Genomic DNA, 22,244 nt, shown 5'->3' on the forward strand with positions numbered 1-22,244 from the left:
GCTTGATAAAGATTAACCCACTTTCAACAGAAGAAAAAGAAGAAAAAAGTAAGATTAGAGAAGCAGTCATACCTCTAAGATCTAACCCTCAAGTCATTTTTTTGGTTAAACCCAATGCATTCAAATTGATTCAGTCGTATTAAGGTCGTGTTAACATTTTGAACTTGAATAAAAACATTTAATTTCAAAGCATAAATTGAAGAGTTCAGTCCCGGTAATGGCCAAACACTGAACTACAAAATAGACTACAGTAGCTGCGTTTACATTGAACCAATGTATCCAATGAAAACGATGCATAAATATGTCAATCAGATAAAAAAGGCCCAAACCGAATGAAATTTCAGTCCGATTGTAATGGGCGGTTAATGCCGTTTGTAATCCGCTTGATAGGCCATGTAAACATTTGTTAAGATTAAAAACCGAAGTAGGAAGTTTGGAAATTTGCAAAGACTACGCCGGGTCGTACAGATGTAAGGGCGTATGAAGCACAGAACGGAGCAGCTGTTGCTAAAGAAAGCATAAATCTGACAAAGCGGCACATATTTCCATATGCTTCTCATTTCAGAATGAACATATTAATGTTTCTATGCATTTAAAATGTTTCCCAAGAGGGAGTTTTTAACCGCAATTGCTCAGTTCCTTTTTAAAACAGGATACATTTGGAGATGTAAAAACATACTGAAGATAAAATATCTAATCATACATTTTTATTTATATATACATATATTTTATATATTTATTATATTGCCGTTTTGTGAATATTATAATGATACCCGTGTCCACCCCGCCTGTCTCTGTTTACTGGTAATGCTTATATGTGAATCCGCATATTATCACTTCAGGTTCGGTATTAGTTATTACTAAACATTTATTTTAATTATTGTTTGCATGCAGACGCTCTGGTGGGTCTTGGTAGTTTTGTCATCATTTTACCATGGTAAAGTTTGTGCATTTTTCTGCCTTTTTTTTGTGCCGTTTGTAAAATAAAATAAACACAACATGTGCTTTAAAACTCTGTTTTAGTGGGTATTTAGGTGAACACTTGTGCATTGTGCGCATGTCAGCAGATTATATCGGATTGAAGCTTGTTATGTAAACACGAGCATTAACCAGATCTCTTAATATACCATTCAAGTAAACACTCCATTCAGACTGCAAAATCTGATTAAATTCAATCAGATGTGTCCATGTAAACGCAGCTAGTACGTCTCAGCATGTTTACCTAACGTCAAATCAACTGAAATAAGAAATACCAGATGCTAACTGTAATAACCTGGTCCTTAAAGTGATAGTTCACCTAGTTCTCACCTAGTACTTTAGACATAATTTATTCCAAGCCTCTCATATGTAAAGCAAAAAGAGAAGATGTTTATACAGTGAAAGTAAATTGGAAACGGGGTGAAAAGTATTCTGGGCGTGTTATCAATGGCACTATCGCTTTAATGGTGCAAATGGCTTAAAATGTAGGTCTAGTCCCTTAAATCATTAGATTTACAGAGATGGACAAACTTTTTTCCTTTACTTGTTCTGTATACTGTTAAATCATGTATAGTTATCTCAAGAATCTGTTTCTAATGGGTTTAACTCTTAAAATATACTTTTGTTGATTTAACCTGTTAAAGTCATAAATATCAGTAAAACAAGTTTGGGATTACAGTACAAATAAATAATACTAAACATGAGCTTTTTTGGAGCGAAATGTGTTTTGTACACGTTCTAACTGAACCACATACACCATATTTTTAAACAGTCATCGCAGCAGATGTTTGGAGCTCTTGAAAAAACGTTTCACATACCCAAAAGAACTGAATCATGCATGACGTGACAGAAGTCATTTTTAGACATAGGCAGGTTTCGTCGTGAATTAGCATACACCTTAACATGTGAAACCTCAGAAGGGGTTTCACTTCCACCAAAACAATTTCAATGAGAGTAGAGCATATCAGTTCCCTTTCTGTCGGTCTCTCGACGTTGTGTCGAGAACGACAGATGGGGTTCGCCCTTGAGAACCAATCAACTCTGACTACTATAGAAAAGGCCAATGAAATTTGGCGAATGCAATTTGCATGCCGGGCTCCGCCCCCGGAAATCCGGTATAAAAGGAGGCCGGCGTGCAGCATTCACTTACCTTTTGTTCTTCAGAGCCATCGCTCATGAGTACAACTCAGGATTCAATCCTCTACAACTACACGCTGGTGCTACGACGTGTTACAGCGGATCGTCCCTTCCTGCAGCGACCTTCCCCTGGGCGTCTCGGCGGTTCCGGAGGTGTTAGAGATTTTTTCTAAAAGTCCTTTTCAGGACTGACTGAGCATTCTCCAGCGCGGCATGTCCCGCTGTTCTCTTGGGTGCGGCACCCTCATCGAGGAGGGGGATGGACACGATCACTGCATTAGGTGTCTGGGCGTCCAGCACACTGAAGCAGCGTTCGTTGACACATCTGCCTGCACTGCGGGCAGATTGTCATTCAGAAGTTGCGGTCACGGGTGGCTGTCTTCCTAACGGGAACCAGCCACCATTTCGTCTGCTACCCGGGCTGTGACATCTGTGGCTACGGCCCCGATGACCACCCACGTTAGCAGCGTTAGTGATACGGGGAACTCTGCGAACGTAAACCCGCCAGCCAAGTGCTCACGGGCCGATCGCACCCCGATTCGCTCTTCTGAACGTTCCCCAACCGGCGGTGGCATACCGTCCGGATCCTCACGCACACACTTGGAAACGATGTGTGACGTAGATGAGATGTCGCTCGCAGCATCGGAGGGAGACTGGCATCCGACTCTGCCGAATCCAAACTCCACCCCCAGCGGTCGAGTTCAGGAGGAAGCAGAAGTGATGTCATCCGTGCTAACCCGGGGATACGTGGTTCCCGAGGTCAATGCGCGGTGCAAACCGCGCCCACCCCGGGTGCCATGTTTTTCCCGGAGGTGCATGAGGAGCTGTGTAAAACTTGGAACGCTCCACTCACGGACCGTTCCAGTGAAACCAGCTCCGGCTCCCTTACTTCCCTCGATGGTGAGGCAGCCAAGGACTGCGTCGAGATCCCCCGGGTGGAACGTCCGCCTGCGGTGCACCTGTGCCGCGGACGGCTACCACCTGGGGGGGGATCGACCACTCCTACCGTCCAAAGCACGTAAGACTTCGGCATCACTGGTGTCGAAGGCTTGCGATGTTGCGGGCCAGGCTGCCTCCTCTCTCTATGCCTTGGCCATCCTGCAGGTCCGCCAGGCCAGGGCGTTGAGAGGGCTCCACGAGGGTAAGGCCGACCCGGGTATAATGCAGGATCTCCGTGCCACCGCTGACAGCGCTCTACGGGCGACTAAGGCGGCGGCACGGGCCCTGGGTCGGACGATGTCCACGGTAGTGGTCCAGGAGAGACACCCCCGGCTATACCTTGTGCAGAAGAGTGACAGCAAGGAAGTCCGCTTTCTTGATGCACTCATCTCGCAGGGTGGGTTGTTGGTAACACCGTCGAGGACTGCGCTCAGCAGTTTTTTGACGGCGAAGCAGACAGTGGCAATTAACCACATTTTTTTCACGCCGCGACTCGGCCGCCTACAGGCCTCCGAGATCTCACGTGACGTCTGCTTCCCTGCAACCCAGGACCCTTTCGACATCGGCTCCGGTTCCTGTGCCCCCACAGGCGGCACCCCGGAAGCAGAGGTCGAGGGGGAAACCTCCACCCCGTCAGCAACCTCCTCGCGAGAAGGGACACTGACGGGAAGACCCCAGGGAGAACAACATCGGGCCCGAACCTTCACAGCCACGGCTCTGATCGGTCGGTACGGGACGACTCCTGCCTCGTCACCAAAGCCGGGCCCTTGTTAGGGCTTGGCGCCCACTTACTCACTGAGTTTTCTGTTCTCCCCGGGTTTACTTGCAGCCGATCGCACACTCCACTGGACTGTGCTCGGCGAACCGACCTCACACCCTGGCGAGGCGTGAGGTCGTACACATACGACAGCCGTCACCACTCTCAAACCGACAGTGCGTGCCGTTGTCCCGCCAGGCAGGTAAGTAGGCGGAGCAAACCTTCCCTCCGGGGACTCCCCACGACATGGTTAGCTCCGCCAGCCGACGAACCACCCCCCGTGGGAATGATGAAGCAGACCGTCCCCTTGGTCACCCTGTCACAGTCCCTGGGAGCTCGAGAGCTGCCCACACTGTCTCGCTGGCTAATGAGGGCGGTCCGTCTTGGTTACTCGATCCAGTTCGCCAGAGACTCACCCAAGTTTCGGGGCATCATCTCTCCCTCTGTCAGAGGCAGGGACGCCTCCGTACTTCGGGTAGAGGTCACCACCCTTCTGGCTAAACAGGCATCGAGTTCGTCCCTCAAAACCAAGATGTTCAGTGGGTCACCACCCGCACTTCATCGTTCCCAAGAAAGACGGCGGGTTGCCCCCAAAGGCTGCGTACCCTGAACAGAGCACCTTCACAAGCTGCCATTCAGGGTGCTCACACAGAGGCGCGTCCTGACATCTATGAGGTGTCAGGATTGGTTCGTGGCAATCGACCTGAAGGACGCTTACTTTCATGTCTCGATCCTCCTCGACACCGGCCGTACCCACGGTTCGCGTGCGAGAGGCGGGCATATCAGTACAGAGTCCTCCCTTTCGGTCTGTCCCTGACCGCCCTTTCTCCCTGAGAGGAGGAAGGCGAGCGGGTACTAAACTATCTCAGTGACTGGCCTATCTTGGCACACTCGCGAGATCTGTTATGTACACAAAGGGACCTGGTGCTCCGGCACCTAGGTCGATTGGGACTCCAGGTCAACCAAGAGAGGGGCAAGCTCTCCCCAGTGCAGAGCATCCTCTTTCTCGGTATGGAACTCAGCTCTGTCACCATGTCGGCACACCTGTCCGCAGTTGTGCCCAACCAGTGTTGAACTGTCTGAAATGAACATTTTAGGCAGACAGCGGTCCCCCTGAAACAATTCAGAGGCTCCTGGGACACATGGCGTCCTCGCGGGTTAATACCCCTCGAGTTGATGCACATGACACCGCTCCAACACTGGTTTCAGAGTCGAGTTCCGAGGAGAGCGTGGCACACCGGCAGCAGGCGCATGGTGATGCCGCCCTGCTGCCGACGCACCATAACCCCTAGTCTTTATGACTTTTTTCGACGGACTCAGGTCCCTCTGAGCAGGTTATGAGGCAGGTCGTGGTGACGACTGAAGTCTCCCTGCAGGGGTGCGGTGTAGTGTGCAACGGGCACGCAGGTGGGGTGTTGGACGAACCCCCGCCTGCGCTGGCATATCAATTGCCAAGAGTTGTGGGCTATGCTACTTGCACTGAGCAGGCTACGGCCTCTCGTGCGAGACATGCACGTGCTGTTCCGAGGACAGCACTATAGCTGTAGCGAATACAGATCGTCAGGGTGGCGTTCGCACACAGCAGCTAAACACAACTTGCTCGACGCCTCCTCCGGTGGAGTCAACAGGTGACTCGTTCCCTGCAGGCCACACACCCCGGGCAAACTGAACTAGACAGCCGACGTGCTTTCTCGCCAGTTTATGCCTCGTGGAGAGTGGCGACTCCACCCCCGTGCAGTCCAGCTCATTTGGAGGCTGTTCGGGTAGGCCCAGGTAAAACCTGTTCACCTCCCGTAACACCACCATTTGCCCGCTTGATAGTCCCTGCCCTCGGCACGGATATCCTTGCGCACAGCTGGCCGCGGGATGGGCGGAAGCACACCTTCCCCCCCCCAGGAGCCTTCTTGTACAGACTCTGTGCAAGGTCAGGGAGCAGGAGCACCAAGTGTTATTGGTTACACCACACCGGTCTAACCGCACTTGGCCTCAGAGCCGATGCTCTGGACAGCGACTCCCCCTGAACCATTCCCCTGACAGAGGACCTGCTCTCTCAGGGGAAGGACACGTTCTGGCATCCCAGATCAGACCTCTGGAACACCCATGTCTGGTCTCTAGACGGGACGAGAAGATCCTAAGATGGCTACTCCCCCTATACGGCTGAGACCATCACCCAGGCTAGGGCCCCATCTACTAGGCGGTTACACGCCTCTAGACGGTGCCTCTTCTCGTCCTGGTGTCTTTCTCAACGAGAAAGACCCACTGAGGTGCTTGATCAGGATTGTGTTCCCCTCCTCACGAGACTGGAGACTAACATCTCCCTTCCACACTGAAAGTGTATGTAGTCGCTATTGCCACTCATCACGACTCAGTCGGTGGAAAGTTTCTAGGGCAACACGACCTGGTCACCAGGTTCCTAAGCAGCGAGAGGGCGGAATCCGCCTCATCTCCGCTCCATACCCTCTTGGGACCCTAAGTGGTCCTGGGGAGCCTCAGGGCCCCCCAAAGAGCCCCTCGGAGGTTCCGATCTTCCTCATAGAGTAAGACGGCCCTCCTGACGGCGCTCACTTCCTTCAAGAGGGTAGGGGACCACCGAGCATCCTCCGTGTCCCTGGATTGCCTTAAACTCGGCCCTGGAAACTCTCACGTTATCTTGAGACCCAGGCCCGGATGCGTGCCCAAGAAGTTCCCACTACTCCCTCCGGGGCCAAGTGGTGAACTTGCAGGCACTCCCCATAGGGGAGGAAGACCCAACCCGATTAGTGTTGTGTCCAGTATGTACTGGACCGCACGCAGAGCTCTGAAGCTCTGACCAGCTCCGTGTCTGTTGGAGGACAGCAGAAGGGGAAGGCTGTCTCCAAACAGAGGCTGGCGCACTGGGTCGTGGACGCCGTTACGACGGCATTCCGATCTCAGAATCTCCCATGCCCATTGGCGGTGAGGGCTCACTCCACACGGAGTTTAGCCACCTCCTGGACACTGGCAGAAGCGCCTCTCTAGCAGACATCTGTAGAGCTGCGGGTTGGGCTATGCCCAAAACACCTTCGCAAGGGTTAACAACCTTCGCGTAAACCCGGTGTCAGCCCACGTCCTGCATGGCAACATGTAGGACTGGCATCCGGGGGGGCGTATGCCTGCGAAAGCACCTTTCCACCCTCTAACAGGTTGGGTCAGTGTGCTATTTACCTTTTCTTCTTACCCGAACACATCGCTAAGAAACTGGTACCTCATCAGCCTCCCTTCTTACCCAGACACTGGTTAAGAATAGGCATTCCATCCATCTCCAAACAAGCACCCCCTGGGGGCTGGCTGGGCAGAGCAGCCTTCCCCCTTAGGCCGGGATACCATGTGAGCTATCACAGATAGCTCTAACCGGACCTAGTGCTACCGGACGTCTGTAACACCCCCTCCGTGGGCTGTTCCGTCTGATGTATCCTCATGAGAATGGTTCCCACTCCTGGTAACCCATGAGCTTCCCCAGGTGGGCCTCCACCTCGCGGTTAACTACTCAGTCCGCACGTTCCATGCGTTCTCCTCCAAGGACGAGACCATACCTATATCCACCATATTCCTCCCCACGGGTAGGAGGTGGCCTCTGTAGCGCTTCTCTGATTAAGAGTCGCGCTTACCCGGTGTAAACTGATCTGGACGGCCTCTCGCCTATAGAGAGCTAAGGCCCCGTCCGTGAAAGTTACCGGTCAGGGCTGTACCCATCTTTCTCCAAGAAAGCTCTGGAACCCCCCGACCACCACACTGGAAGGTTACAGTCTCACGAAAGCTTCGAGATGACACGCCCAGGCTTGTTACCGTCGCTTCGCTAGAGATTGTGACGCGATACAGCGTTGTGGCGTTTTCCATAGGCAACCCCATCTGTCGTTCTCGACACAACGTCGAGAGACCGACAGAAAGGGAACGTCTTGGTTACGTATGTAACCTCAGTTCCCTGATGGAGGGAACGAGACGTTGTGTCCCTTATGCCACGAACACGTATCGTATTCTGCTGCAGTTTGAGAGGTCTCAGGCTCTTCAGAACAAAGGTAAGTGAATGCTGCACGCCGGCCTCCTTTTATACCGGATTTCCGGGGGCGGAGCCCGGCATGCAAATTGCATTCGCCAAATTTCATTGGCCTTTTCTATAGTAGTCAGAGTTGATTGGTTCTCAAGGGCGAACCCCATCTGTCGTTCTCGACACAACGTCTCGTTCCCTCCATCAGGGAACTGAGGTTACATACGTAACCAAGACGATATTCATCACATCACTGATTTCTTTATCATTTTTAACCTATTCCAACTGAAGTCATTGATATATTTTCAACACATTCTCATTAATGTTAGCCATGCTGATAGATCATAATATAATGGTGACACATTTCATTGGTTCACAATATTGTGAGAATTAAGCATTACATCAGCGAAATCCAAATGTTTTGTTTCCGAAACATAAAAGCATCATATGGTTGTAGGGAGTAGTAACATGGCAGTGGCCCAATAGGGCGAGTGACAGTTCTGTCAGATGGCCCAAAACTATATCGCATCAGACAATCCATAATATAGAGCCCTATAAGGTCATTGACTCCGTTAATTCTTCATAATGCACAATGGAGCAAAAGCAGGAGAACATAAAGGTCACCTGGATGCTTGTATGCCAGATGAGCCAATATTGTGGAAATTTAAATCATCTTCTTCATTTCCTGGCTAATAACTATAAGGCTTTTTAGCAAGCCACTTAATCTCTACATTAATTCAGGGTACTTTGCAAAAGGCGGTGTCCTGTTGTCAACACTCTTTTTTTAAACCTTATTTACTTGATTGGGTGAAATGGAGACCACACTTTTCTTAATTACCTTTTACTTAAGCGTTTAGACTTGTGTTTGGGACATGTCAGCATCACCCTTCAGGATCCTGATAGGCTCTTCTGTAAGCCGCATACAGAACATTTTGGCACTTGCAATTCAGCTATATACTCCATCTGCTCATCTGCGTAACTGTGAGAACATTTCCTTTAATTAGGCCTTCTTTGTTTTCAAAGGTTTTGCTGGTTTTCAGATTTCTGTCTTCATAACTCTGTATTCCTGCACATAACCCAGACATTTACATTTAGTCATTTAGGAGACGCTTTTATCCAAAGTGACTTACTGAGAGTTCAGGGAGCAATAAAGCCATATGTCATACAGGAGCAATAATACAAAATGTGTTAATAGCAAATTACTAGTTTCAACAAAATCCAGAACAATACCTGTTGAGAGAACGAAAGAGGGTTTTTTCTCCCCTCATTTGTCTGTCAAGTATTCACAGAAGAGACGGGTTTTAAGAAGTTTTTACTTAATCACAATTATACTTTGTTTTAATTTTTTGATAAACCATTACTTGATCTGTTTAGAAACAAAACAAGGGATTTTTTAGTTCCTTTTAATTATTTATCCTAGTAAAATGTTTTAAATCGAATGTTGTAATTGTTAACATTACTTTATGCATGAAAACACAAACGTTTACATTACATTCACATTTAGGCTTCTAGCAGATGCTTTTATCCAAAGCGACTTACGAGAGGTGAGAAAGCAAGTCTTAAGTCATAGAGGTAGCAATAGAAGAAGTGGTATAAGGAGTTACCAGGTTACACAAGGCAAGACAATACCTGTTGGTAGATAAAAAGGGATTCTTTTTTGTAAGTAGAAGATAGCATGTTCCTGTCAGGTATTGCTGAAAAAGATGAATTTTAGGTTGTTTCTTGAAGGATGTGAGCGATGTAGCTGATCGGATTGAATTGTGAAGAAAAGTAGTATGAGAGGGAGATTTTGTGCCCCTCTGCGAAGGGACTACTAGACCCCACTCATTTGCTGATCACAGGGTTCTGGTTGGGCAGTATGTGTAAGGGAGGTAGTGGAAGTCTGTGATGGTTTTGAAAGCCAGGATTACAGACTAAAGCTTAAACAAACAAATTTTATGAGGCCAAATTTTACTACCTCCGCAAAAAATCAATAACTGTTCCGTAGTTAATTTTATACTATGCAATAACATGTTAATATAAATAATATTAATAAAGATAAAAATAAAAATAAAAATAAAAAAAGTAATTAAAGCCAAACACAGACCGGAATTTAACTTGGGGCCAGGCGAATGCATTAGTTGAAACTGTCCATACATGGGTAGTTGACAGACTAATATGCCAACTTGTTCAACGGTGTGACAGCATATTTAGATTTTTGTTGTTGTTTATAAATCTCTTTTATGCTATTTTATATGATAAATAAATATACATAATTTAAAACAATTTGGGCTGTCAAACGCTTAATCGTGATTCATCGTGATTAAAGTATCATATACTGTAAAATGTCAATATACAGTATGTCTGCGTACTGGGCATGTTAATTTGGCATTTATATACACAATATACATGTACATAGGAAATATTTTGATGTTTTTATTTATATTCATCAATAACATTTTTTTTTATAAAAGTTTATTTATTTTTGAATTACAAAATGAATATGCACAGTACACAGACATATTATGCAAACACACTTTTATTCTGAATGTGATTCATCGTTGACAGCCCTAAAAATAATGTAATATTAACAGTTTGTTTTCTACATTTTGCTTTGCCACACCATAGAACACATGTAAAAAAGAAAAGTCAACAACCCACATACTGAAAACTGTATTGCTCATTGTTAGTTTATGTCAGTTAATGCATTTACTAATGTGTGAACAAATACAACCTTATTGTAAAGTCTTACCATGAATATTAATATTATGGATCTGTTTAATAAAGAAGGGCTAGGACACATTTAGATTTAGAACACTGAGAAGTCAGCTACAATGATAATTTATTTAATTTGACAAAGATTGAAACTATGGTTTAAATGTCACAATATGTGAACATTTACTATTCAAACGACTTTTGCTGATTTTTTTTTTTGATTCTTTGGAGTTCTTTTGGAGTTTAAAGCATTGCATGTGTATCCATCTAAAGTCAATGTTTGTTTCTTTCAGGGTCTCCTACTCTGTTCACGTCTCTGATGATTATCCAGGTAATGCACAAACTAATGAATGAATGGATGAAAGACGGGTGGATGGAGAGTTTGGATACCCTCAACTCTCACCATTGCTCATGACTGAACCAACTTCATTACTCAGAAAGATAGTCATTTTCCATATGTTACAATAAGCATCCACTGTCATTTATTCACTTTGTGATTCGTTCTGAGCGGTAAAACTGGTCTGATACCAAAGATGATATAGGCTGTCTAATAAAATGACAGATGATACAACTGATACTGAAGTTGATAGTAAGATAACTAAACTGCATCACTCTCAGCATGAGAACATCTGCTTTATATTCTCATTCTCCTCCTATTCTGTCATTTAATTTAAACTGCAGGGGCACAATAGTTAAAGCTGAAAACAGTGTTCATTATTTTTCTCTTAAGGGTCATAAGACGATGTAATACTGAATTTGAAGTTCAGTGAGTTTTATGGGCACAGTTATTAGACTGGATTTTTACCGTTATGTAGCGTTGGTGCATTCTTTTCCCCACTTATTATTATTTAAGTATTTATCCTCAATAAATACACTAAAATGTACAGTTTGTCAAATTCCCCAGTGGATTTTCTTCTTAATCTGTGGTATTGCTTGTTCTGTAAATCTGAGTTTGACATTTGATGTTTTGCTTCAACACACAAGAGTTTTCCCCCTAAATTGGGAAGACGCAGACATGCTGTTTGCTGGAGCTTTAGTCTAGCCTGATTAACAACATAGTGGCAGACAGTCATCTTAGCATAAGAATGAGGAATTTGCTTTGCACAGACAGAATGCCATGGGCTGTGTTAACACGAACATAGTGGATTGCCCAGAAATCGTAGCATTAGCACTTACCTCGCTTTGCTATTAAGTATTTCTGTTAATCATTTATGTTATGTTGTATTTTCATGTCTTATTCTGCCGTTGATTATATTGTTAGTTCTTATTTTCCTGTCGTTACAGATAACACATTTGTGTCCAACTCTGAAAATGTTGATGAAGTATTAGTCACCAGGGATCCAATACCAGTAATTTTCCACAGAATTGCAACAGGTGGGAGTCTCTGTTATATACTTGTAATTCAATAACTAGCCAGCGACAGAAAACCAAACAAAATAATCGTGATACAGTATTATTAGTATTGAACATCTAACTACATGTTTAAGAAATGTTGTGAAGACGTTTAAATTGTTTGTAATCATCTAAATGCCTCAGTATTGCAGTTTTGTGTGTTCTCCACTTTCCAATCTGGAGCGCATTGAACAGCCCGGCTAGATCTCATGAGAAAAAAATAGTAGTGGATGTCTTCTGCTCCTATTTTAAGCATAGGCCAAGTCACACGTGCCAAAAACAAAGTTGCAAAACCGCAGCCGTCTTGATTTATTTCCTCCAGACTCTTATTAGATGAGACGCTCATCATGCCTCAGATTTTTTAGTCCGGCACAGTGCATAAGGACCACGAAGTCAGCTGGATGTGCACACCTTATCAGTTTTACATTTTTTCAGACTTGTTTCTGACACCACATAAACAGTGCCTTATTTTAACTCTGAGGTGGCGCGAAACATAAGCAGCTTCACCGTCCAGACCTGACTTTTCCCCTTGCACTATACCATTGCAGTGTGTAAATCTAGCTTTTTAGAAGTGTTGCATATGCAGAGCTGTCACACAAAATATGCCAGAAATGATCACGTGTTTGAAATATTACTGTAATCTCATTGCTTTCTTTTTGTTTTTAGAATTACGTATAAATAATGATACGCCCGGCTGTCCATATATTAAACCAAAACCTCAAACTGACAAAAACCCGGTAAGAATTTACTGATAGCCCTTTTCCACCAATGCAGTTTCGGTGCTGGTTCGGAGCCAGTTTTTTCACATCCAAAGCACCAGCTCCGAACCAGCACCCGGTTCATTCTGGTGGAATGGGGGTATGAGTGTTTTTTTATAAATACTGTGACATGCTGTATGTTTTATTGCTTGTCAAACAATATAAATGGGGACTAAAGCGTCATTGTGCTTTGCTTGTCTCTAGTGCCATTATGCTATAGAGGAGGATTCAGAGGGTGACAATGATTCTGAGGAGTTCTACTATGTTGGGCAGGTAAGTTCAGATGAATGTCTGTATTATAATGCACTTCTGTATTAGTGGTACTAGGTTTTTGTGTCATAAACTGATAGCAGGACCACCAATGGAAGTAAGAGGATTATATAGTGACCAAAAGAACAAAGTTAAACACATCAAAATCGTTTTATGGGGGATTCTTCAGAAGTTTGCCTAGATTACAGCTCTTCACTGTTGGGAAATTCTCTCATTCTCTCCAAAACCTTATAAGGTGGAATAACCTGGAATATTTCATTCAGTAGAGAAAGGGTTTCCATATATACTGATATATAAATAGATATACAGTATACTCAAAGGGATATGTCATCCGAAAATGATTCATGATTCACTCACTCTCTTGTCATTTCAAAGACTTTCTTTCTTCTGCAGATATTTTGTAGAATGTTGGTAACTGAACCATGGCGCTACCCATTGACTTGCATTAGTTTTGTGTCCATTTAATAGAAGTACATGGGTGCTGCCATTATTCTTCAAAAAATCTTCTTTTATCATCTGCAGAAACAAGAAAGTCAAACTGGTTTTAAATATCAAGAGTAAACGATGACAGAATTTTCATTTTGGGGGTGAACTATCACTTCAACAAGGCCACTTGCAACTTTGCACTTCACATGGTGACTGCTATGTCACCTCTGGTTTTCCAGGTATATCCATCCCCACACTCATAGCACCTTAGGTTTGAGACTTTTCATTTCATGGTAAATTTACTCGAAGTAATTTGCAGCCAATATAAAAAAACGTTCTTATCGTTTAATGATTAGTCCATCACTCTTCGGAGAACGTTAAATTTGAGAGACTTAGCTTTGAGTGGCCTGTGAGGAGCAGTCTGGTGCTGATGAAGATGCATGTCCTAATGCTCGCGCTGGACTGTCAATGCCCACTGGCTCTTGCTCACTGTAATGTGGCCAATTGCAATTTTCACATCCTTTGCCATTCTGAGAACACTCGATTTCCAAAGACTAGCAGCCCACAAGTCTTCGGTAGAGGCTTCCATAGGGTTTATCCAAGGACTGAAATTTACATCTTCACTGTAAGACATATTTGTGTAAAAAAGTGTAATACATTGACATTTATAGTGTATTTTATACAATTCTATTATAATTAAGACTGAATCTCAAATTCATACACAATATAATTTCTTATTTCATTCACTATTCCTTTTATCACACGCAACGCCTAGGTTTGAATAAATTGTACTCATGGTTCTCTTGGGAAATCAACCTCACAACGCTCATCAACAGTACAAAAATTACATGATGATTGATGTCTGATGTCTTGTTTGAAGTGTTCTTGATCTTATACTGATTAAAGACTCATTGGTCAGCCAATAGAAATGAACATTTGAAACCTCAAGGTAGCACAAATCAGAAGTAGCGAAGTGCTCTTTAAGCTTGCCAAAGACTAAGTCAAGTCCTCAGACCTTGTTCAAGTGTCCCTGTGTTTAATCTAAATGAATGCACCGGTGCTCCTGTCTACAACCCCGGGCCATGCTTGTCACTCTTTGACCCTGTGTGTTTGTGTGGGCAGGTAAATTATGATGGAGAGCTTCACAAACACCCCCAGCTGGAGGCCGATTTGGCAGCCGTGAGGGACTTATATGGCCATCATGCAGTATCTCTCAGGTACCTGACTGTTCTCTCGCTTTTTTTTCCAAATCATTGTGAGAACATTACGCTTGATGAAACTGTTCTTACACAGGGGTGTGATTTTGCTGAGTAATATACATAGCAGGAACTTTTCATAAGCGTAGTTCAAATTAGAGCCTGAAACTTTTTTAACAAAGAGTCAGACAATGTTGTTTGGCAGATAGGAGACTTAAAGGTGTCATATGGCGGAAATATGTGTTTTTCTGTGTCTTTGGTGTGTTGCCCTTGTATGTATAAGACAAGTAAGATTGCAAAAATTTAAGTGTCGGAACAAAAATGCATTCTTTCTAAAAGCGAATGCTCACCCAGACCCACCTGAAACGCCTCGTGTAACCACACCCCCACGCATGTACGTCACTTTGTGGTATGAGGTCTTGTAAATCTCATTGTACCGTCGTCAGCTAGCCTGATGTTCCGAATATGGTAAGAGGCGTTACATATCCGTGCATTATTCGACCAATCACTACGCAGTAATGACCTTGACAATCATAGCACACCTCGCTTTTCAGAGCAATGAGCTTTATAAAAGATCAGCGCGTTTCAGAGAGGCGGAGCAAAGAGGAGATCCAACATTCACGGCATGTGGAAAATACAGCGTTTTTTAACCTTAAATCGAGTATACACATTATATTACATCTAAAGCAAACAATAATATTCATTTTAGCCAAATCAAATGACCCCTTTATGGCTAGAATACACTACAAGTTTTTTGTTCAGTCGGAATTTAAAGCGGAAAGTCTGTACCAGTCTGCAGATTTGATCAGTTAGTTATCATAAAGTATGTTATTTAGTTCTTTAAAGATCTGTTCAGATTTTAAAAGTCATGTAGTGTATTCCAGCCATTAACTAAATATTAAATAAGCTGTTTTGTGTTTTTGGTTTACTCAAATGAATTGATGATTATTTAAGATTTTAAAATGAGTTTAAAATGAGGACATTATTGTATAAATTTTATTTTTGGTTAGGTAAGGGTTAGTAGTGGCCACAACTGATGTCTGGGTGGCATATTTTTTTACAATGTTTGCTTTTAATCCCCCTCATAATATGAGGTGTATGTACATAATGGATAAAACACAACATTTTTAAGGTTTTTCTTGAACAAAATTATATGGGAACTATGGCGTATCAGGAAATAGTGGTATTATTAAAAACAAATCGTATAGGAAATAAAGCAAACTTTGACTACAGGTTTATCTGTGTCAATTCGTCTCTCTTTTGAGCTAAACTTTTCACATGCATTTTAGTATTATTAAATAATTTTGGTATTTGAATTAATAGCGAAGACATTAATTGTTTAAAGTTGGAAATCACTTATGGGCACTTATGTAGTTACTTTAAACAGGTCAAGATCACTCCTGTGAAATAACATTATTTACTGTAGTTTATGCTTGGTTTATTCTTTCTAAGATAACAGTTAGTTTTAAATATCTAGTATTTCTCACACCCAAAAAACATCTATTGCTTTAAAAAATTGGACACCAAAATGAAACCTATCACGACTACCACAGTAGGATTTTTTTTCTTTCATCAATATCATTTTTTTTGTCCGGTTGAACACAAAATGATATACTTTAAAGAATTTAGGAAAGCAAACAGTTTTAGGGCACCTTTGACTACTGTAACGTTAAGTTTTCCTACTATCGTAGTCAATGATGTCCCAAAAAAGTCAGTTCCTAATATTCTTCCAAATATCTTTCTTTTTGTTCAACAGAACAAACTAATGTATGCAGGTTGGGGAATAATTCATGACAGAATTTTCACTCTTGGGTGGAGTATCCCTTTAATAAAAAACATTCAATAAGAAGAAGCACGATGTCAATAAAAGTGCAAACATTGCATTGGAACACTTTCTTATTTTTCCCATCTGAGCAGCGCTTTATGGGAAATGACACTGTGAGCAATTGTTCTTTTGTGTTCTGGCACAGTTAACCCACTCAAGGACGTTCTCCCTCCAAGCCAGTTCTCCATCTCACCAACCTGTGATTTGAGTTCATGCTCAGTGATCAACTGAAGCACTGTGTGTGAGATTCAAAGTCATTTCAGCTCTATTACAGCAGTACAATGATCTGCTGATGGCTGTGTTGTAATAGGTTATTTACTAATCTGCTCGGCCATCAGCGTCGGAGCAGATTTTAAACTGCTGCTTTTAAGACTGCTGTGGATAAGGATTTTCTTCTTTTGAAAGCCAAACATGTGCACGCAGTTGCGAAAACGTCCAGACTGTGCATGTGAAAGTCGTAAAAAGCACTCGAGACAAATTGTCAACAAGAATGCGAGTCATCTTGCGAAATCTGGCTAAGCAAATGCTGTTCTATATGAGGACAGTTATTAAAAGCTCACCCCTTTACAAGTTTATATGCAAGTTGATAACAGCAGACAGTCAATCGAGCGAATGGTGAAAATTATTCTATTTACAGCAGCGTAATGTTGTATTTGATATTTAGTCTCGCGTGTGATCTTTGATGCATTAGCCCTGAGTCATGGACTGAAAGCTATTTTGAGTAGTTTGCTCTGCGTTCTGCTTGAAAAATGACCTGTGCTGGTTTTTGCGGCAGTCTCTGCATGACTAGCTTGAGCAGGTTCACTGAGGCCTTTTTAATAACTCCAGGACATTTCCCACTAAACGCTTTGAGTCGCTGGCTTTTGTTGATTCATGGGGTGGAACTGGAATTTATTGGAATGCCGAAACAATTTAAAGAAACGGTTCACCCGAAAATAACAATTATGTCATCATTTGGCCACCCTTGAGTTGTTCTAAATCAGTATAAATTTCTTTGTTCTGATGAACGCATTGAAAGATATTTGGAAGAATGCTTGTAACCAAATAGTTCTTGGCCACCATTGACAACCTTAGTAGGAGACATTTCTTTGTAAATTTCTTTGTTCTGTTAAATGAGTATATTTGGAAGAATGTAGGAAAGCAAACAGTTCTGGGGCACTTTTGACTACCATTGTCAATTTTGCCTATTATGGTAGTCGATGGTGGCAATCTGTTTTATTACAAGCATTCTTAGAAATATATTTCTCTGTGTTCATCAGAACAAAGACATTTTATACAGATTTTGAACAACCCGAGGGTGAATAAATGACAGAATTTTGTATTTTTGGTTTAAGTAGTTGGAACAAAGGATGATCTACAAGCGAATGCCCACCCAGACCTGAAACGCCTCGTGTAACTACACTCCCACAAGTAAGGTGGGCGTACCTGTCGGTACAATTACCATATTTGGAACATCAGGTTCCAAAGCAAGAGGCGTCACATTTCCGTCAGACCATTGCAGTATTCGACCAATCAGTACACACTGGTTAACTGGCCAATCATATCACACCTCGCTTTTCAGAGAGATGAGCTTTGTAAAAAATCTGTGCGTTTCAGAGAGGCGGGGCAAAGAGGACATACAAACATGCACAGTGCGTGTAAAATACAACATTTTTTTTACCTTAAATCGTGTATACACATTGCATCACATCTAAAACAAACGAAAATATTTGTTTTAGCTGTGTCATATGACCCCTTTAAATAGTAAAGGATGACATATCATAATCACCAAGTCTGGAAGTGCTTTGTTTACAATGTAGGGAATATGGTGCAATTGATGACGTGGACATCGACCTACACATAGATGTCAGTTTCCTAGATGTAAGTAACTCTTGCATTGTGTTACAAAACATATTTGATAAAGACTTGTGGAAAGCAGTATATACCAGTATAAAGTAATTTATGACCCAGTCTGCGAAAACAATGCTAAAGTCACAAAATGAGCATCTTAGTTTCATTTCCACCATCCACCACTATGATTTCAATCTTTGCCATTGTATGTGTTCAAAGAATGTTCTTTAAATTATATAGGCTGATTATATGTAAAAAAACAGTCATTTACAAAAATGACTTTAGCTGGGTTTTCACTGACTGGGTCACAAATAACACGTATAGAATGAATGAATGTAGTTATATCAACTTTGAAGAAACTGAAATGCAGTGTTTGTTTAAAGGAGGAGATTGCACTTGCATGGGATGTGATCAGGAGTGAACCCGTTATTGTGCGGCTTCACTGCTCGCTTACACAGTATCTCAATGGACCAGGTTAGATCACACACACAAATACACGCAAACACGTCCAGTAATGAAATATTCATCATATAAACAGATTCAATTGAATTTATACCAACAGTATGCACATGTAATATACGACCCTAAATGCAATTGCCAACTCTCGAAAAAATTATTGCTACAAATGTCATTACACTTCACTGATACACCAATAGCTCAAACAAATTATTTAGTTTTTTTTTTTTTCTTTTAAGGGTTACCTGAATTTATTTATTTTAGCTGATCCAGACATAATTCTAAACTACAATACATACTTACATTGTCTGGAGCACAATATTTTAGTTGAAGCTGTGCATGTTTACCTAGAATTAAATTAATGTACATATTAAAAATGATAAAATTCCAAGAACAACATTGATGCACATTTTTTTTTGATGCACATAGCCTTCCAACCTTCGCTGGCAATGTAGTTGGTCTAATTTGGCTTGTTAGGTGAGGTTTACTGTATGTGTCTGCTGGTCTTTCTTCTGCACAAATACACAAAAAGTTCATGAATGTGTTCATGACCTGTGTTCCTTTCAGTAGACGACTTGAGTGTCCCTTCACTGTTGACATTTCTTTTAGCAAGCTATCTTTGTTGATTGAAGATTTGATCCAAATTACATGCCTCAAGGACATAAGGCACTTCAGTTCAAATCACAAAAGAAACAGAGACAAGTCTCTTGAACAAGGCTATAAAGCTCCTGCCAAGATATCGCTCATCATAAGTGGCTCATGTTCAAAGTGACCTCTTGTCCCAATGTTTTGAAATTTGCTAAAATGCTTCGATAGCGCATTCTAAAATGTTTTGAAACGATTCATAATATCCCCAAGTTATTACACTAGGCACTTTGTTGAGATAGGCCTTCTTTTAATCACATTGACATCTTCTTCCAGTTCCCACTGTGGATGTGTTTCAAGGGTATTCAAAAGACAGATTTGGACTGGGACATCAACTGAAAAAGTAATAAACCAGAATAAAATATAGTGTTGTTTCATACTGCAATGTTGAATTGTATAGTGTCATTCATAAGTATGTTTTATCTCTGTAGGATAATGCAAACCTTTGTCACACAGCAATGGAAGTGTCAGAGCAAAGATAAAATAATCAGCCCACACAGCAAAAAGCAAAGCGAGAAGAAGGTGAAGTCTCCGCTGCACATTTTTTCCAATCTGCGCAGGTAAGAGCAAAAAACTATTGGACGCTTTAGCACATACAGGCTAATCTTAGTCTGAGGTTTGAATAAAACTTTTATTGATCTTTCCCATTTGAAGATCTTTTTAATTCAGGAATAATGGCGCTTTTCAAAAGGCGGAATTCAAAAGAATGAGCCACCTTGTAAAATAGGTATGATTTCCGAGCAGATTGCGTTGATGTATATTTAAACATATGAGAGATACTACGTATTAAAATATGTAAAGAATCGTGCTGACCGACACGAAAAAAGGGGGAAATTCATTTAACGAACACGAATGAATAGGTCAAAATGTCACAAATTCCCTTGAGACTGTGTTGAGTGACCTGTGGGTCACATTTTGGTATCAGTACGGTGCGCTTGGAACCTGAACCAATGTTGTACTAAAAAAGTATTACACAGCGTCCTAATCACACGTGATGCAATGTGATTTCTGCCATTAGCAAATGACTGTCCATACCATAGGCGGAGAAGGGGCGGGACACAACAATCAATCACAAAACACAGCCAATCACATCAGTTTTTCTCTGAAGAGTGCACATATAGAGATGCGTCCTGTTCTCATGACTTCTGTGTTGTCTCACAGGACGTTATGCTATAATTTCTGAATCTAAACGTGTGTAATCAAACGTATATAGCCTGTCCTTGGATTGAATGAGATCGTTGTGTGGACGGAGCTGTCAGCCGTGACCTCTCAGAAAACAGAAATGTCCATTGCTCGTGGCGCAGCGCTGTCACAGCCGGTTAGGGCAAAACCTCTGATTAATACGGAAAAGATACCTTTCATCACGTGTCGTAGAGTCACATCGCGTTTGGTAAGCACACGGTGTCCGGTACCATACTATGCAGTGGAGAGGCGCAATAAGGTTGAATTTATGACCCGGCTAGTAAAAACCCAGCAAAGTCATTTTCTGTGATTTTGTTATTTTCTGCATAAAACCTTTCTAAAAAATGTAATCTGTAAGACCATGTCACTTATAGTAAAATCATAATCATTCTTCATTATAAAAGTTAATTTAATTGGTCAAATTCAATTATGGCTTGCAGTTCTGCCAGAAATAAAAAAAATGAAAAGTGTGCGATTTTTACGGTATCACTTCTGTCTTTACGAAACCTTGTATGTCCGAAATCACTGTTATTCAGGTAATGTATTAAAAAACTTCCCCCCTTTAAATGATTAAATACTGTCTGCCAAAGTTGACAAGCACTTTTGAAAGATACTTTTTATCTTTTAGATATTTGCACAACCCAGTGTCAAACATTAAGGGTGACTAAAAATAATGACTTATGGCAAAAACATTACAAAACGTGGCGATACAAGGTTTAGAAGGACAGCAGCGGGTACTTGTATGTATGTACAGTACATGCATGTTAATTCAAATTCAAATTGGTGAAAGAGGATATCTCATCCTCTCATTTATAAAGAATAACCGATAAAGCAACTTGTCAACACTGATTAATGCTTTGTTTCCCATTAAATCTCAAAATCACAGCATACAGTAGCTAATGAGCATGAGTAATATACATTCCCACTGTGAACTATTAAGACTTCAAGTTGAAAAATGTAATCATGTAAATCAGCCAATGAGGCGTCTGGAAAGTGCAAGATTTGCACAAGTATAATTGCACAACATCCTCTTGTGTTCCATTGTTTGATTAATCTGCCGGGCTTTTGCAAACTCAGATCCCCCAGCTACCCTCCTCCAGGCTGCGTGAAAAGCAAAAAGAAGCTCAAACCCGAGCAGGATGGTGTGTCAAAATCCCACCGTCTGTTGCGGCGAACGTGTTCCAGCACGGTGAAGCCAGAAATGGACAGCTGCGTCAGCAAGTCCCACAAGCAGCTGAGCCACTCCATCTCCAGCGACCCACGTATGGAGCAACATCAGCCCCTCAAACAGCCACACCGGCTGCTGCAGAGGCCCTGCTCGACTGCCGTGAAACCGGAGGACTGCCCCCCGCTGCGGCCTCACAAATTGTCGCCACGGGCGAGTGCGCCGGAGCCTCGCAGCGAACACGCTGCGGGCAGCAACGATGGCGGTGCTTTGAAGCCCAACCGGCTCCTGAGTCGCTCTTGCTCGGGCAGCGTTCAGACTGAAGAGCTGGACGGCTTGAAGCACCACCACCGTCTGCTCAGCAGGTCTTACTCCAGCAGCACCAAGATAGGCAAAACAGACATCTTTAAAGAGCCTGTCACAGAGAGCAGACGGCTCTCCCTTACCTCAGGGCTAATCGGCATCCTGGCCCCATCACTCTCTTCCACACCTCAGGTGATGAGTCTCTGAAAATACTAGTGATGAGGTTCTTATAGACATGCTTATTGGGATTGGCTATTTGCTGTGGCCTAATAAGATCAAGAACACATG

At 42.7% G+C, this 22,244-nt stretch overlaps 1 protein-coding gene across 1 annotated transcript in view; it reads left to right on the forward strand.

Moving 5' to 3' along the window:
• Positions 1 to 22,244, forward strand: part of parp8 (poly (ADP-ribose) polymerase family, member 8) — a 33,892-nt gene that overhangs the window by 3,825 nt on the left and 7,823 nt on the right. The window contains exons 3-12 of the mRNA XM_056745471.1: positions 10,802 to 10,839; positions 11,793 to 11,882; positions 12,567 to 12,637; positions 12,863 to 12,931; positions 14,477 to 14,571; positions 18,175 to 18,235; positions 18,589 to 18,679; positions 19,583 to 19,649; positions 19,738 to 19,866; positions 21,566 to 22,148. Coding sequence (XP_056601449.1) covers positions 10,802 to 10,839; positions 11,793 to 11,882; positions 12,567 to 12,637; positions 12,863 to 12,931; positions 14,477 to 14,571; positions 18,175 to 18,235; positions 18,589 to 18,679; positions 19,583 to 19,649; positions 19,738 to 19,866; positions 21,566 to 22,148 — 1,294 coding nt within the window. The remainder of the gene's footprint in view (positions 1 to 10,801; positions 10,840 to 11,792; positions 11,883 to 12,566; positions 12,638 to 12,862; positions 12,932 to 14,476; positions 14,572 to 18,174; positions 18,236 to 18,588; positions 18,680 to 19,582; positions 19,650 to 19,737; positions 19,867 to 21,565; positions 22,149 to 22,244) is intronic.

Source organism: Triplophysa dalaica, chromosome 4, assembly GCF_015846415.1.
Source record: "Triplophysa dalaica isolate WHDGS20190420 chromosome 4, ASM1584641v1, whole genome shotgun sequence".
NCBI lineage: Eukaryota > Metazoa > Chordata > Actinopteri > Cypriniformes > Nemacheilidae > Triplophysa > Triplophysa dalaica.